Source organism: Sphaerodactylus townsendi, linkage group LG01 (assembly GCF_021028975.2).
Source record: "Sphaerodactylus townsendi isolate TG3544 linkage group LG01, MPM_Stown_v2.3, whole genome shotgun sequence".
NCBI classification, from domain to species: domain Eukaryota; kingdom Metazoa; phylum Chordata; class Lepidosauria; order Squamata; family Sphaerodactylidae; genus Sphaerodactylus; species Sphaerodactylus townsendi.
Genome location: NC_059425.1, coordinates 148,264,609 through 148,283,399, shown reverse-complemented (window position 1 = coordinate 148,283,399; position 18,791 = coordinate 148,264,609). Strand labels below are relative to the sequence as shown.

At 40.6% G+C, this 18,791-nt stretch overlaps 1 protein-coding gene across 21 annotated transcripts in view; it reads right to left on the bottom strand.

Moving 5' to 3' along the window:
• The window catches only part of DST (dystonin), a 356,441-nt gene that overhangs the window by 248,120 nt on the left and 89,530 nt on the right, over positions 1 to 18,791 (bottom strand). For all 21 annotated transcript variants that reach the window (XM_048496838.1, XM_048496737.1, XM_048496783.1 and 18 more), the window contains one exon: positions 9,746 to 9,807. In XM_048496838.1, the coding sequence (XP_048352795.1) occupies positions 9,746 to 9,807 (62 nt within the window). The remainder of the gene's footprint in view (positions 1 to 9,745; positions 9,808 to 18,791) is intronic.

Sequence of the window (18,791 nt, the reverse complement as noted above, 5' to 3'; positions counted from 1 at the left end):
TAGGAATTATCGGGCTAGAGGAAGGGTATCTGAAGCATGGCTGGATTCATCGCAATATATATGCGTAATGCTTACATCAAGCTAAAATTGTGTTCCTATCATAGCAAGGTTAGCCAGATTTGGTTCACAAAAACTGGAAGGGGGGGTTGCTGAGGTGAATTTTTTGCATATTTAGCAAAGGCTCCTGAGTATGTTGTTGAAATGCGCACCATAACTTGAAAACACAATCCAAGGCACAGACCTTGGAGATCAGGAACATGGCCCCATGCCCCTGCCTCGTCCTAACATGGCCCCATGCCCCTGCCTAGTCCTGCCTTGGACTATCTTTTCAAGTTATTGTTGAAATGCTCACCATAACTTGAAAATATAGTATAAGGCAGGACTAGTCCTGTTAAAAGCAGCCAGACAGCACCTTGTCCCTGATCTCCAGGGAAGCCCAACTCTGCATGAGGGCAGGGAAGGGGCGTTCCACCCTTCCTCCTGGGCTCCCCGCAGTGGGGGGGGGGGTGCCCAGAGGAGGCTTGATTGCTTGATTGCTGGCTGAAAAAGCTTGATTGCCAGCTGTGTGCTTCCCAGAGGGAGGCTACTCTCTGGTCACATGGGGGAGCAATTTTGCGCCCCGCACGTGACCAGATGGTGTGTGACTCAGGCAGATATGCCACTGGTTTTCTCATCGCTAGTTTCTGATAGTCTGGCCTTACAACATGGAAGTGGCTCAGACTTTAAGAAGTCTCCAAAGATATTATAACAGTCACCAAAACTTCTCATTATGAGCCAATAACAAGAGGTTGGTCAATTTGATTTTAGGATCCTCCCATAAACTGCATAGCTGTTGCCAATTTATTTTTTATCCTTTCAGGATTACAATTTTCTCTTGCCCTGTGATGAGGAGTCAAAAATGTAGACAGTTTTGGGGAGGGAAGCTACTTTGCACAATGGCAGCTTCACATTGTATTCATAAATCATGACTGAAGACCACACAGTAAAAACAATTAAAATGGACTAGTAGAAATTCTTCAGCTGCTGCAAACTATACAACACATACATCATGAAACATAGTTAATGTACATGTAAGTAGTAAACAAAGCAATTTATTATAGCTCAGTAAGATGAAATCTGTTTTCTATTTGCATTTTCTAACAATTAGAGGGATGGGATAACTTAAATTAACTGTGACAACCCCCTTGGCAATTTGAATCTTATTGAATAATTATTGCTCCTGATAATGACCTAATGAATATGCAATGTTTGCCCACCCAAACCAACTGCTACCTACTTGGATAATTTCCTACAAAGCAATTCTGTTTTCTAGGTTATTATATTACACATATTCCAGTGTTATCAAATATATAGTTTGGAAATATTTGCATACTTTAACATTGTTTGAGCCTTTAGTTGATTATGTTTTCAGAAAGAAAAGGGAAATATTATAAAAGTCCTGGCATTCATTTGTCCTTGCTTAGATGCCCCTAGGCACTTCTCTTAGCTTTAATGTAATTATCGTATTTCAAAGAAGATTATGAAAAAAAAGTTATCTCAGAAGAAGCACTTGCTACTCACTAACCAATAATTCAAGGGCAAAATAATGAGGATATACATATACAAATCATGACTTTGGACTACCCCTTACCTTTTTGCCATCCAGAAACCAAAACACAACTTTAGTTCAGGTACTTGGCAGATTACTCAAATAAGGGTGTCAGCAATAGTGCAAATCACAGTAACCACAGGTACACGACCACATTAAAACACCGGTTCATAAATCATATAATCCCAATGAGGTGAAAAGCTTACCAACAGCCCCACACAAGAGTGATCTTGGGAACTGTACCAATTGCTTTAACCAGATTGTAGATAACACATTGTAAAAAAACAGCCTTTTAAAACATGGGGGTGGGTCAAAGCAAGGAATACCCATGAGACATTTAAGTCAGTACTGAGGAAGTCAACTCAAGCAGCTGACCAAGTGTTATGGCTTCCCAGGGGCACACACTCAATATAAAAAATAACAGTATACTTAAAGAGTTCGTGTTACACACAAACACACAAGTCAAGCAACATTACTCTCCTTTGAAACTAAAACATTTGGGCATGTTGACATACTTAACGATATGTAAAAATGGGCAGGCTGCAACTGTGGTGCTGATATAAGCAAGGCTTAGCTATGCCCAAATTGCTTATTTGGCTAGTTATGCATGACGTTGATGAGCTAAAATCACCATAAAAATATTTAAGACAGCTTATGACATCCAAGACATAAGAACAAAATAAAATATCAAAATCAAGCATCAAGAAACAACCTAAATACATCAAGTGAAGCAAAAAAGCAATATTTTGAGGCATTACAGCCCACAGAAACATAGCCTATAGCAGTGGTGGCGAACCTATGGCATGCATGCCAGCGATGGCACTCAGAGCCCTCTTTGTGGGCACGTGCACTGTTGCCCCAGTTTGGGCACTCTGCAGTGGCATAACGCCAAGGGGGCAAGGGGTGCGCAATGTACTGGTTGCACGCCCCTGCAGAGGTATGGCAAGGGCATTCTGTGTGTGGGGGGTGTTCTGGGGCGTTCCAGGACAGGGTGGGGGCAGATGGGGCGTGGCAAGGGCCCAGGGCACATGCATGCCCCGGATGCAATTTTCCAATTGCTCTGCCCCTGGCACTTGGTCTCTAAAAAGGCCTATAGCCAAAGAACACAATGGTCATATACACGGTGCTTGCCAAGCCACCAAAGGAAGTAGAGGCATCTTTATAAAATTTAGGCAGGATCATTCATACTTCTATAGTTCCCCATCCGCAGCCATTAGCCTTTGTGTGTGTGAGGGAGGGGGGCTGGGAGATAATGCTCCTGCCCTTTCTTTCAGCAGAAAATGTATCTTTTTTATTTTTATGTACCTTGAAGTATTCTAAAATGTAAAATATGTGGCATTGCTCCTGAAGAACTGAATTAATGACACGCACTAAGCGGATGGCAGGTTCACGTGCTAATATCTATCACTGTAATGTGTGCACAAAAATATTTTACTACCGCCTTTTCACATTTCGTTTCAGAGACTTGTCTGCATGCCCATTTGAAGTGGCAGACTGCTCAAGCTTTCCAAGTAAGGTGCCAATCTCCGGGGACGGGACTGGCAATTTGTTAGATCCTTTAAGATTTACTGTGAGAATCTGGGAGCTATGTGCTGCCTCAGGCAGGCAAGGTTATGGAACATTCATAGCACAGCTGGGTGTGGGAGGCTTGGCAGCTTGGCTGGAACAAAAATGCCAGCCTTGACAGAAAAGAGAATGCCAGTTAATGCTGTAACTGGAGGGAAAGCAGAGGTGTCGGTCAAAATTAAAGCATAAGAATTTTCCCAGTTAAAAAGATACCAACAAAAGCAACCATAACTGGAAGACTGGCACCCTCAAGTGATGGCTGCATTGAAAATGAGGAAGTAATACTGATTTATTCCCTTTAACACAATAGGCCTTATTTTCTTTCTTCCCTCCTTCCATACAAAGAAAGCTGGATGTATATAGGTCGTATACACAATTTGTTTCAGATAGTTTACTCCAGTTTAGCCTGAACAGAAAGCCTAATCTTTAAAAAACCCTGCCTCCAATGCCAACTTTGTACATTATAAATATAGAAACAGTCTGCTTAGGTACTTATGTGGCTCTCAGAATACTTTTTGTCTGTGCACTGACTTCACTCCAATAATCTTTCACCCTGGTCAGTCCCATCGACATATGGGCTGACCACAGCACAGCTGAGAGTCTAAAATAAGAAAAAAAATCTGAATGTGGTTTATGAAAACACTGCATAAATTTCCTTGATCTTCTTTCTTCACTGAGTCCCTAAAATTAGAACAAACAAAAGGACACTAGTAGGACATTATGGAAAACTTGTGCCAAAGCTCACTGGAGGGTTTCAGAATGGTTTTCCATTTTCCAAGATTTGCAGTTTTAAAAACCACATTCCTTAGAACCCTGATGAACTCTAAGAATTTAGGGATTTCTCAATGAGAAGATCAATAATGGAGCATATCAGAAAGGTGCCCAGAACTGTTTACAATGTGGAGGGATTCCACAATAAGTGTGTAGGAGTTCGCCAAGCAAAACATGGAACAATTAGAAATCGGAAAGCTACTGCTTTACAAGGAAGGATATACCTGAACCCCATGGACTACATTAATTAGTTGGGGCCTTTCTTTGAGTAGCAGATTGGATGAAAGAAGGGGCAAGGACTTTTCAGCTGTGAACCCTTCTATAAAATCTATTGCCTCAAAGAACTTCAGCAAGCCCTACTTTATAATGGTTTAGAAGAATATAAATACCATCTTATTCTGCAAACCATCCAGTTTGTGTTGGAATGTTCAGTTGTTCTCTAATAACATTTTTATTTATTTATTCTATTATATTTATATGCCCTCCTTCCCTTGCAGGCTGCACTAAAGGATAGATTTCTTTTTGGTTTAGGTCATAATGTGCCAGATTTTTTTTTTAAGAGCATATTTTAATTGATCGTATAGTATGCCCTGAGAACCCTGTGGGATCACTGCACTAGAGGATAGATTTTTAAGCAAAATAATTTTTTTAAAAAGTGTGAGTGAGGTCCCCCACACTTTGCCATTCTCTCAACATTCCATCACATCTCAATGTGGCCAAGAGACAGAACCTAGAAAGGAGTGAGCAAGTGAAGGGATGAGGTAAAGATATGAACAGGCATGATCCTTAATGGTTAGTAATTCATTCTGTTTCTTCCTTCCCTACAAAGAAAGATGAATGTACTCAGGTAATAAACAGTGAACTCTTTTGTAAGTTTATGACTACTGTTTATTCCTATGGCTGAAAATGAAGAACTACACTTCACGACAGTGCTACAACAAGGTTAAAACCTGCCCATTACCCTGACATTGAGCTATGCAATCCTCGCTGCAAAGCCCTCCCTCCATATATAACTTGCCTGTCAGAAAATCAGGCATAAATATCAACAGTATTACTTTACCCGTTCTTCTCCTCCTCCTCATTTTCAAAATGGTTTACTCAACCAATATGGCAATGACTCTTTTATCTCCCTTTGCCAACATACCCATTTTTAACAACACAGTTAAATGGAAGAGATTCCCACACCTCACTCCTCCTTCCCATCCCTCACTCCTTCCCACATAAACAGATTTAGCAGTTTTAAAATGAGGTCTGACACATGTCAGGCTCTAACAAAACCAGAGGCCCAATCCAAAGAACCCAGAATCAACAACTGTCTGCTGTTTATGGTAAATACTGGTCATGCTCTTGAAAATGCACAATGTTACATAGGGTGCCTAAGCAGCCATCTGTCCCTGAAAAAATCGGCAGGAGTTTGCCAATTCTGCCCACAGAGCCAACGTTGGGGGAAGGCTGTTCCTTTTTCAAAAGAATGAAAACTACTTTTTCTGTTTTACAAGTTAAACAAAAGAGGAATTCAGCAACATTATTGGGGGACTGGCAGGGCAGCCTTGGTGGGATCTGAAATTGGGGAAGGCATTTCCCCCCACGAGTGTCATGGGTCCCCATTTGTAAATTTTCTAATGTGAAATATAAATTCCCCCAGATTTTTCAATTTATACTGGAAATGAAAGCCTAAAATTGGTACACAACAGAGAGCCTTATAAACAACATGGGAACAATCCTAAACAGGTCTACTCATATGTAAGTCCTGCTTTAATCAGTGGGGCTTACTTCTAGGAAAGTGTTCTTAGGATTGCAGGCATTTTCACACCGTATACCTGGTGGGGGGGGGGGGGGGGGGAAAAAGTTTCCTTTTCATCCTTCAATATATCTGCATATTGCCAGATGCCTTTTAATTCACTGCTGCTCCAGGCATATATGTATATTAACTGTTTTCCAAAGCCCCTCTTTATCTCCTATTTTATTGAACTCTAGCACATCCAGGATTCCTGTGGTGTTCTCTTGCCATGTAATACCTCAGGCAAATAGGGAGGCTAAAGCAGGAGGGAACCAAAGAGATACCCTTCCTTTTTATCTTCCTTAGAACCTTCTAGATATCGCTCTTGCATGGATTGTTGCACAATTTACAGGTTACATTTTTAAAACTCGGACTTTGTCTTTCTGTTCACAAAGTAAACCCTTCTTACAAAAAATCAGTTGGATTTTAAAGCTCCTGAGACACTTCTAATCTAACATCACTATGTTATGCTGCTTCCAGAGCATTAGATTGTCAGAGTAGTTAAATGATACCAGCACCTTTGTGCAGGTGGCGCTATTTCTCTACTGTTTAGTTCTGTAAACAGAATGAACCTGAATAAGGTGCTAAATCGTGCACATAACCTCTTTCATAAGGAGACAAACTATGCTATTAAAGGTTATCTGTTATCTATCTAAGGAGACAAAGTCAAGGTAGAGGAAGTCAGCTGGGTAATCAAATACAATGTGATGGGACTGGAGGGTCCTGTTCATTTTTCCTTTCAGCGTCTCTTTAAATTCACTCACTGTATTTGTCTTTTCTAAACTGGCATGTTAACCTTATTTGAAGTAGATGCATGAGTAACCTGCCCAATGGGGAATGCAAATTATGCACAGACCATCTCATAATGGCCTATATGCCCTGCAACAATTCCATTTGGGTGTTACCTTTGGGGCTGGACTAAACTGTGGCCCTAAACTGAAGCAAGACCATGAGGAATCAAGGCCATATGGGTGAAATTATAGGATGTGGAAGAAACCCTTTATTTTCTGGTGAGTATTACTGCAGCAACTATGAAAGCTGACAGGTGCTTTGGACTCCAGTAGGAAGAGCATACAAATGCTCTTCCAGAGACTGTAGCAGAGATTGACATGATTCAGCCATGAACAACAAAGCAAACTGAACAGCCCTAATGTACAACAGTCTTGTGAGCCTACCTACACTAATGCCAGGAGAATCTGGAGGGGAGAGATGACTAGAGAAATTTCAGTGCACCTAAGGTAATATTCACAGCAAAAACGTGCTCTTTGACATATTCAACATGAAATTGCAAAAAAGTAAAGCGTTTTTCAAAAAACTGTTGTAGTTACTTTTTATTGCCTAAAACAGCTGTGCCCAAATAATAACTACACAGAGTCTGAGACACAGAGCCCCAACTGGCCTTTATTTAATTCAGATTGAATTGAGAAATATCTGTTCTATATGGTCTTCTCCGCTAATAAGTATATAAACTAAAGAGGAAAAAAAATCCATTTGAGATTCTTCTACCAGTTTCAGGTTTGGCATTCAGCTTGATTTGCACCGTGTGTGTGTATATATATACACCTTGCAAAAGAAACTGAATAATAATATTTGGGGGGCTTTTAAACACTTTTTTATTCTATGAACCTGTAATAGCTTATCATAGAACAAACAAAGTTAAAGGGATATACAAATTAAAATCTTTGATAAAAACTTACTTTGCCTTTATTAAAAATTACAAATGTGGAGAAATTAAATTTCCAAATGAGAAAAGTAACTATATATAGAATTAATATGTCATATTAAACAAGTGGGTCAGTACTGCTATTTGATGAAAGTATACTAATATAAGAACAAACCATCCTCCCTTGGGATAAGTATCACTCTTACCAGTAGAAACAGGGAATAAGCCAATGTATTTTCAAAGCTTCATCTACATGTGGCAAAATTGTACAGATAAAAAGAAACAGCTTACTGAATAATGTATCAATTAATTTAAAGCCTTTGGCTGATTTTAGCTGGTAAAATAATCTTACTTGTTAATATCTCACCAGGGCAAATAATAAAATATTAATCAAAGCTCATCAAAAGTTAATTGCAAGCAATCCACAACAAAGAGAATTAATTAATATATTAGCCATGTTAGCTGATTAGAGGAAAAAGTAGATTAACATTGTTAATCTGACTGCTGTGAAGTACACCAACCAATAGCTGTGTGCTTAATTAAGCAGATATATCTATACAGTGAAATGGCATTCTACAAAATTCACTGGTCCATTGCTGGAGGTATGGCCTTACTGCTAGTACTAGAAAACCAGATACCACTATTTTAGTGAAAGTACAATTAAGGTGGTGTTTCCCCATCAATTAAAACTTATGGATTTTGGACTGACTGGCAATTTTTAAAAACCACCTAGAACATTCTTAATCAGAGAATGTTAAGATTTCTAATTCTTATTGTTTCCTCTTTTTTTTAAAAAAAAAAAAGTACATCTCCTAAATGAGCAGTGGAAGAAACTGAAATGTTTCCCATTTGGATTTTTATTGTTTGTACAAACAGAAAAAAAATTCAACTACAGGAATGCAGCCACTGATGAAGACTTGATTATCAAAAGAAGTTACAAGGGCTGATTCCGCATGGGCCAAAAACAGCGGTGTGAAAACGGTGTGAAAACAGTATAAACCCTTTTACACTGTTTTAAATCCTTTTACACCATTTTCACATCGTTTTCACACTGCTGTTTTTGGCCCATGCGGAATCAGCCTAGGCACCTCACAGCAATATTTCCTAGATGTCCCTTGGAACTTATTACAATTACAAGCAGACTGACAATCGGCACTCTACATCAATGAAAGCCCAGAACGAGTTAACACGACACATTATACCAGATGATACCACAACACAGCTTGAGTGTTCTATCATGTTATGAGGGCCCAACTGGGCATACTGACACTGCAATTTTCATCCAGGACCTTTGAAATGACTGGGTGCATCTGTCAGTGAGGATGGAGACATGACTGGTGTGCACCCTCCAAGGCCAGCAGTTGTTACGTACAATTAATTAGTTGCCTGTGGAAAAGAGACATCAATACAGAGAAATGGCATTCCACAGGATTCACTGGTTCATTGCTGGAGGCACGGCCTCACTGCTAGAAATGGGGTCTTAGACAAATAAAGAACTACCTACTACAGCGTACACAACCTATGCACAGCATCATTTTTTCATCAGCTACTTATTCCTTCAGAAAAATCAGCCCACCACAAACAAATGGTAACGTACTGATAGAAAAATGAATGTCCAACAAAAGCTGTTGTCTGTGTTTTGCAAGGAGTGCACATATTGGAACAGTCAAACAAAGTATTTCACTTCAATATAAAACTCAATAATGTATTAATATTTAAACAACTGGCTAGAAAACAATTATATTAACACTTAACTAGTATTGGGCTTTACTAAATTTCATTAACAGTATAAATATTTTTGTAAGTTACAACATACAAATTCTTGAAATGGCAGTGCATTAACTAATCAAGTTAGTTCAGACGCAGTAACCTTTGGAATAAATGTTAGGCTATTCAAAAATGCTTTCTGAAAAACAGCCAGATTTAAAAGTGGACATCATTGGAAGGAGGGGAAGGGAGAAGTTCCCATTTTTTAAAAAAAAAATCTTTATTTTTCATTAATTAACTCATAGAATGTCAATATTCCATCACTGTTGCATCAAGTGACAGAATATTTGCAGATGACACAAAATTAGGAGGGGTAGCTAATACCCCCCAAAACAGCGTCCAAATTCAAAATGACCTGGACAGATTAGAGAGCTAGGCTAAAACTAACAAAATGAATTTCAACAGAGATAAATGTGAGATACTATACTTAGGCAGAAGAAATGAAATGCACAGATATAGGATGGGTGACACCTGGATTGACAACAGTACATGTGAAGGGATCTGAGAGTTTTAATAGACTACAAACTGAACATGACTCAGCAATGTGATAAGACGCCTACTGGCAGATGCTATAGTCTCAAAAACATGATGAGTGTGTGAATAAACTGACCTTCAGAAGGTGCTGGTTTATCCATTTTGTGAAGGTTTTCTTTTGTACTTTGTCCCGCTCATCTGAAAAGAAAAATTAAAAAAATCTCAATATTTTTTAAAACATCATTTACGAAGACTTTAGGGTGCTACACACTACCAGAAGAGTAGTGTGTAGTGTACCAGTGTACCAGAAGGAGATAAACCTGGAGATAAAAAAGTAAACATTAATTATTATGAAATTATAAGAAACATCTGTTACGCTACCAGAGAATAATTTGTTATATAAACCAAAGATAGGAATGAAAAAGAAATAGAAACCAAATCTGTCAATTAAACTGCACAGGGGAAGTTCAGTAGGAAAGGATACTAGCAAACTAACTGTATCAGAGTTAGGAGCTAAACTGCTTGTATTGGGGAATTATAACTAAAACACAAATACACGGAAGAATATTGCTTTCAGATCTACATAACACACTTGGTTAGGGTCACCAGGTGATGACTAGCACCCAGCAAAATACTGGGGGGAGCATCAGCATCACAGAGAACCTGGGTGACATTCCACAAGTCTAGAATGTATCAGAAACTATAGTTTTACAAGAGCTGTTTGATATCACTTCTGGCTTCATCCTGGAAAAAACATCACGCTATCATATAAGAGACTTTTTTTCTTCATTTTTTTTCTCCTGTTGGTCTACCAAGAGTTGATGGGAACCAGGGAATATTTGCAGGAGGTCTCCTACCACAGCAGAAGACTAGTCAACCCTACACTTGATCCCAGGCTTGAGTCAACAGATGAAACTACAGATGCAGCCTAGACTTGGTCTTTTAACAAAGGTGGTCCTGGAGTTCTCCTGGAATTACAATCTCCATGTACCCAGTATCAGTCTCCCTGAAGGAAATGGCAGCTTTGGAGAGTGGGCTCCATAGCATCACATTTTTTCTGCACTCCCCTCCAAAACTCCACCATGCCAGGCAAGTGTATCTGATATGAAGAAATCAACAGATGTACTTTTTCATCACATGACACTAAAAATGATTACCTGATAACTTTCAATGGACACCTACAGGATCAGGTTTAAAAGCTGGCAACCCTATCACAGGCTTACCAAGTTCACTTTTTAAGCTGATATTTTCTACCACAAGTTTCTGTATCTCCATACAGCATTAGGGTGGCTGCTAGGTCCTTTCCCCTCTTTAAATCTGCTACTTAGAGACCAGCCAATCATGACTTCTCCTATCCAATCCTGGCATCTGCCTTGCTCTCTAGTGTGCCACAATGTGCAGAACTTCAGATGTGATACACAACAGAAATGGAAGGAGCAGACAAGGGGTCTGAAGGAAGACAAGTAATAGTTGACTTGTCTCCCAGTCCCCCCGTACCATTCAACATGCTACTGAATCTGGGTCTTAAGGTCTTTGGTGAAGAAGTAGAAGCAGAAGAAGAAATTAATAGCCAGCTCCAGCATTAATAAAGTTGTTTATAAATGTAAACATTTAGCGTTCCTGATGACCTCAAGCTGCCAACATAAGCCAAATTATTGTGTTGATAAAAGTAGCGTCCAAGATGGCAGAATTGTTCAAGATAACAATATTTTAAACATTGTTAAAACCCACAATAGATTTGATTAAAAAATATCAGCACAACTTCTTTCCAGATTACATCTTTAATTCTGATTTGTAGTCATACATTATGCCTCTATTTTGACAGTTGTAATTACTAGTGATGCCCCACACATTTTATATGAAGGGCAGTGCTGTTATGACAACTGTAAAGTGAAGACATTATTTTGTGTCTTTTAAAAAATTAGGAACCTTAATAGAATCTTCAATATCTAGTTATTTTAAAAATTCTGCCATATTCATGGACGTACCATTATAAAATGGTGCCTGCCCTCTGACACCACAGCCAAGACGAGCAGAGCCAGCAGGTGTGGCCAGCTGCCCAGTACATTGCAGAGGTGTCATTGGAGGAAGCAGGTGAAACAAGGAGGCCTTGCCAAATTCTCCCCTGGTGTGGGAGGTGTGGAATTCTCCCCTGGTGTGGAATTCTCCCCTGGTGTGGGAGGAGGGAGGGAGGCATCGAAAGACTACACATGCACCCCGAGTCAGGCCAGGCTCAGGCAAGTGGTGATGGGTGAGCAAGTGAGCAGCAGTAGTACGTAGTGGGGGGAAGGGGCAGCCAAGTGGGCCTGGGGGGATCGCCTCCTCACTCCCCCCCCACTGTACACCATTGGTTGTATTTTAAACTAGAGTATTACCACAAAGTATTATCAGAAGACAAAATATTGTATCTTATGATAGATAATACCCCTGCATTGGGAAGAATGTCAGAACATGGAAAGTAAGTGCGTATTAAATGCCAGAGTGTTTTGCAAACTCATCTATGACAACTAGCAGTAAAATGGAGCAAAGTCAGATGCAGGGAAACATGTAACTTTGGCATTCTCCACTCCAGTCAAAAACTAACAAAGAGCAAGAGGAGTAAAGTTCAAACTAAAACACTTTTAACCTAACCATTCTTATGTTTTAAAAAGATTCTCATACTCTGAACCACATGACTGCAAACAACAGAAAAGTGCAGCTGACCAAAAACAGGAAAGCATAGCTGCACTTCCAGTCCAAACACAAGTCTTACAGTTCCTATCCAAATCAAACAGAGTTAAAGCGATTAAGTTAAAACAAAACACAGGTAATGCAGTACTAACCCATACAGCACATTAACTTCACCAGTTTTGTATTCCATTCTTGCTCATGTTTAAGGAGCTGTCCCTTCATTAGAGGTGTATTTTTTAAACTTTTAAACCACAGGCTGAAACTATTTTTTCTTTGGGGGGGGGGGTGTTGGAGGGTGGAGATAGAAATGCCTATGACGACAGACCGGCTCCTCCTGGTAGAAGGAAGAAAAATACCTCCCACTTGAAAGCAAACATTAGTAGTCACTAGCCTGTTACAGCAAACCAAATAATGGCCTTTTATGCTGCATTTCGCAACAGGAATACTGCATGAACAGCCTGTTTGGGGATTTAACTGTACAAGTCACTTCAGTCAGCAACCTCTTCAAAACGGTGTTTTCTGGCATATGGTCAGTATCCCATGCATTTTTAATTAATGCAAAAAAAATCTGTCAATTCCCAAATCTGGTGAAAGGAACTCCCTTGCAGTCTATCAAAGCAAGATCATTTAAAATGTGGAATTAGGTACCATTTGTATCCTGGTTTGCATCCCGATGGTGTCCCTAGACATGACATTGCACGTGGAAATTCAGTTTGTGGCAGTGACTAGGATTGGTAAAAAGGCTAGAAATATTTTCCATTTAGACTAAATTTTCCATTTAGACTAAGACCAGCTGCCAAGCAAACCATCATATTCGAAACTCAACTGCTCTACAGCAATGATATTCACTCAATGGTTCAGCAGCCGCATGCTATTCTTTGGCATGCTATTTGTGGCTCTTCATGTGGCACTTCTCATGCATTCCAGGAAAGTGAGCAACACCATTGCCTGGTGAGGCTTGTGTTGGCAGGAGGCTCCCACCTTAAAACCGACACTGCTGGAAGGACTGGAGGACACGTAAGTTATGAGAAGGACCTAGTGGACCTCATGGAATTAAATGGCTATCCTCTTCACCACCTCTCCCCCAATTCTCTGCAGTCATCCCAGGACCCAGGAGCAGAAGCAGAAAAAGTTGACTTCAGGGAAGAGAGAGAGAGAGAATCTAACAATCACCACTTCTACAGAAGCAACACCAGAAGAGAGCAAACTGGCCACAGTTGGGGTGATGGTAGTTTTATTCTCCTTTCTTCATAGCCAAAACTTGGCAATCCCTCCTTTACTGCCCCGCAACCTGCTATGTCTCATGCTAGAAAAGAGGGGGAAAGCAGAGAGGGAAACTCTTCCTCTTACTCCAGAAAGGGAGTACTTACTCCAGAAACACAAAGGCTAACTAAGATTCAACAATGTGGAGGACAATGTGGGATTCAAATAATTTAAAGACTGGTTTGCAGCTCTAATGACCGTTTTAAGTATTTTTAAAAAGATATTCCGAAAGGTAGCTTATTACTTAAATAATGCTTAAATGCCGCAAGAACAATAAAAGGGGTGCACAAAACTAGATTATGTTATAAGAAAGAGGTTAAAAATATTAATGAAAAAAACCTGCTTGAAAAACACGGATCCTCATGATTTTTGCACTAAGTCATCCCAAAATCACCAGCACATCACAACCTCAGCCATTAACCACATGTCTGAACACAACAATCACACATCCCACGTTTCGTGGTGCCACAGTGGTGCAAAAACCTGCTTGAAAAACATGGATCCTCATGATTTTTCCACTTGGTCACCCCCAAATCACCCCCAAATCACCTGCACATCATAGCTCACACCTCTAAACACATGTCTGAACACAATAATCCTGCATCCCATGTTCCGTGGCACCACAGTGGCACAAAAATGTGGTTAAAATGGATGGGTCATCATGGATCCTCCTGATTTTTGCACTTGGTCAAAAACACCAGCACATCACAACTCATGTCCCTGGCAACATGTCTGAACACAACAATCACACATCCCATGCTCTGTGGCACTGCACTGGTGAAAGAACCTGCTTGGAAAACACGGATCCCATGGATCCTCCTGATTTTTGCAACAAGTCACCCCAAAATCACCAGCACAACACAGCTGATGCCACATCTCTGAACACAACAATCAAGCATCCCACACTCCATGGCAAAAGGCAGTGAGCTAGCAGAGCCAGAAAGAGCCCCCCCCCAAAAAAAACCAGGGCCACCTCTATAGGAAATCGTGCCTGGGGCAAGCTCTTAAATCCCCCCCCCCTGCCATGCCACCCACCCTATGTGCCCACGTTAGAAGACCAGACAAATATGAACTAAATCAAAATATATCAGACTGATAGCGGAGTCAGAAGCGGAGCCCTCACCTCAGCATGCAAAGAGAAGCAGAAGATCTATCACCCTTATGCATGTGTGCTAGGTTTAGGTCCTTCCAAAAAGCAGCACAAAATGGACTTCCAACTCATGAACTGAAGCCCACTGGTGTACACTGTACATGGGTCACATGAACAGCCAGCTTTCCTGATGCTATGATGGCCTCATTTTCAGTCACTTCTATGAGAACTAAATTATTATATACTAAGAAGCATTTTGTGGATCAAACAAGGCACTGTCTTGGAAGTGTGAACTGATCCTTTGAAAATGTCAAATAATAATTCATCGTGAAGGCTAAATTCTAGCAGCAAAATAGTGTGATTCATGTGCCGGTTCCATCCATGCCAGCTTCAGGACTAACAAGTAATAGGATGCTTTGATAGCATTACAGAACTTGTAACTGAGTGATTTTTTTTTCAAATTCAAAAACAGCCACTCATGCATTTCAGTCTTGAATTAATTGATTGTATAGTGGACTCATTGAAAAGGAATGTTAACGGCATTTGCCAGAAATAAATAACAACAAAATAAACAAATGGATAGATTTGTGTTGTTTTGCAAATTAAACTGGCAGAACTTCCATGGTTGCAACTACTACGCCAAGAAGCTTCTGAATGCAATCATTATGCTCTAGAAAGCAGACCCTAAATAAAAATGTAATGCGAGGCTAATATCCTAGGCTGGGCTTTCTTTTCCTTTTTTTTTTTTTTTGCGCAGCTGTTTCATTTGCAATGACTTCATTGGAAATTCACTCAGAAACCAAGGCAGTAGAATGGAGACTTTGAACATCATATTCAATGGTGCTCCCAGAAACTACTTTTCCTTCAATCCACATGTTTTTCAAAATTAGATTTTTTTTCTAGTTCTGCACCTGAACTCGGTGAACCAAGATATTACCTTATTATTCTGCAGAAGGAAAAAGTGGATTATTTGGTAACATTATTGTAACAATTACTGATTTTCTCCAGCCTGCAAATATTTGTGAACTATACAATGTGGCCCTCATAGTGAAATATTTGGAGACCCCTGTTCTATGTTAATGACTGTCCTGATATTGTTAGATCACATTCAAAGGTTACTCCTTTTTTTGGCTGATAATGTCACGCCCCCTACACACTGTCTAGTCCAGACCAGGCTGTAACAAGTTGGGGGCATGGAGCACATGGGAGGGAGAGCAGGAGGAAATGCTGGATGAAATTACAATTTTACTTAGGTCTTTATGTGGAACAGGGTATAGTTAACTGAAAATATCATGTGCTTTACAGGGTTTTTTCCCATCCTTGGATTGCATCTACATGCTCAGTGATGCATTTTATATCATTTATTTAGAAACACTTTAACACTGTTGTTGGCTTATACGCATAACTTTGTGAGAAATTCACTTTTTGTATTTGTGTTTGCATATTGTAGGAAAGTACCACCCTGAGCCCTTAGGGGATGTACAGGATAGAAATTTTAAAAATAAATAAATAAATGTGGTGGGTTTTTAAAAAGCAACACAGCCTCACAAAATGCATCACTAATACAAAATGTATTATTACCCTTTTAATATTTATTAGTGTAAGGTGTACTATGGCAAGTAAAAGCAGATAGAGGAAAAGACAAATTGTACTCTGTCCCCAGAGAATCATCTGCAGTCCTAATGTAGAGAGAGAACTCTTAAGAAGATGGCCATGTTCTCAGATCGACAGCAAATTTCCCAATTGCTCTGGTAAAAGACTTGAGCAGAAACAACCAATACAAACAAGGCAGAGAATTCCAGTTTGTTTAACTATTTAAAAATATATTCTTACAGTGGTTTACAGTTCAGATTTTTAAAAACACAATATCAAATATTTTATGTTTTTTTCTGAAGTGACCCAATTTTTCAAACAAAACTGAATTTTTTTTTACTGTCAGGCCCTACTAGTAGCTTCCAAAAGGTGAAAACATGAGAGCGTCAGTGGATAGGACGGCCAGATTAGACATGGAGGACCTACATTCAAATTCCCAGTTAGTTGTGAAATTCACTGAATGGCCCTTAGTTAGTCATCTTCTTCCAATGTAACATACCACACAGAGTTATCACAGGGGAGAAATAGCCAACCCAACATATGGTACCATAGCTCCTTAGAGGCAGGGAAGGATGCAAATGAGACTGCTGCTAGCACTAATACTCATCTTCATCTAACCTGTGATTAGGGTTAGCAACCTCTACGGAGGCCTGGAGTTCTCTCGGAATCACAACTGGTCTACAAAATTCTTCTTTTGAAGGAAATGGCAGCATTGGATAGCAGTCATATTTCTGTTGAGCTCCTTTGTTTCCCCAAACTCCTCCCACCCCTGGTACTGCCCTCAAACCTTGCAGAACTTCCCAAGCTCAACTTGGCAACCCTACTTGTTATTCATTGTGTTTAACTTTCTCATAGACTTGGCTATAGGCCAAGATTGCTTCTTTATCACCTGAAGCCTATCATTTTTATCTCCTAGTAAGGGGGAATATATTATACCAGTTTTAGCATTTAAATCCTCAAGAATTAACATGATCACATTAACATGACCTCTTTAAGAAACATAACACATATTTTCTAGAGAATCACAGAATTTAGAAAGTGGTGATATATTCTTTTCTTTGGTTCTGGGTCATGAATATATTAATATATTTTAATGAATCTGGATGCTACTATTTCCAGAGTGGTGTAGCAGTTAGAAGTGGTTGACTCTAATCTAGAGAACGACCCATTGGTTACTCACCGTGAAGGGGTCTTCTGCTGGATTAAGGGAGGCATCTTGAATGGGTGTTTCCCAACTGGATCTCAGGGAGGCAGGACTTAACCAAAGTTGTCACTTCCTGTGGTCCGAGTGGGCGTCACCTTTCTTCCTCAGTAGACACCTGTCCAAGCAGTGAAGCTTTCCTCGGAATACACGTAAATTGGTCCACAAAGGGAAGTAACAACAACAAGACAACATAACGAAAATTAGAACAGTGGTAACTAGAAGAACCCAATACTGAACTATCAGCACTTTGGGACTGCTGGTGCTGTGTAGTCAACGTAACCTATAACTGGTATGACAAGGAGAGCGTGGAAGAATTGGAGACTAATGATGATCCCGGGAGGGCCAAGATGCCTCCCTTAATCCAGCAGAAGACCCCTTCACGGTGAGTAACCAATGGGTCGTTCTACTGGATGTGGGAGGCATCTTGAATGGGACCTCCCAGAGCAGTGTCCCAAAAATGGGGGGGGGGGGTCAGGATTAGTCTCCAATGATGTGTTCCAACACTCTCCTGCCAAAAACAGCTTCTGAAGCTGCTGTGGAGTGTATTTTATAATGTCTTACGAAGGAGGAGACAGAGGACCAACGTGGCCGCCTCTGGCAGGATGTCTGATACTGAGGTCTGAGTTCTAAGGGCTCGCGTTGGTGCAGCGCTGCACTTTCTGGCGGCTGTGGCTAGGTAGGGCCCACTATCCCATGAGGGATCTGAAAACTGGTTGGAGGCTTTATCACGCCTCTATGATGCAGGCCTTGATGGTACGGACTGATGGCTGCTTTGGACATCCGGGTATGGCCCAGGTTTGGAGTGCGGACACGCTTGATGAACAATGAGTTGGTCTTGCGGATGGATTCAGTTCAATTATCAGGAATGCCTTTTAAGGCTCCTTGACGCACGTCGAGGTTATGCCATAACCTCTCTTTCGGATGTGAAGGGTTGCAGGGCAGAAGTTGGGAACCACGATGGCGTCCTGTGAGGTTGATGGAATTGTGAGTTGACTTTAGTGCACAAAGGTGGGAGGTCTGGTTTGGAGAACCACTCTGTCCTTATGAAAAAGGCTATAGGTCTTTATCCACTGACAATGCATGAAGTTCCGAAACCCCGCCTGGCTGAGGTGATGGGCTATAAGGAACAAGGTCTTCATGTGCAGCCACTTGAGGTGGATAAGTCCTGAACCGGTTCGGAACGGGCAATGATTTGAAGTGAGGGGCCTGAGTAGCACCAGGTGCAGTAGCCAGGTTGGGAAAAGCGATGCACGGTGGGTGGTTGGAAGTTGGGTCCTCCTTTTAGAGAACCAGATGACGCCGGGGTGGCGAGAAAGAGGAGCCCCTGGTCAGTGTGGCAGATGGTGGATTTAGGGGTCATGA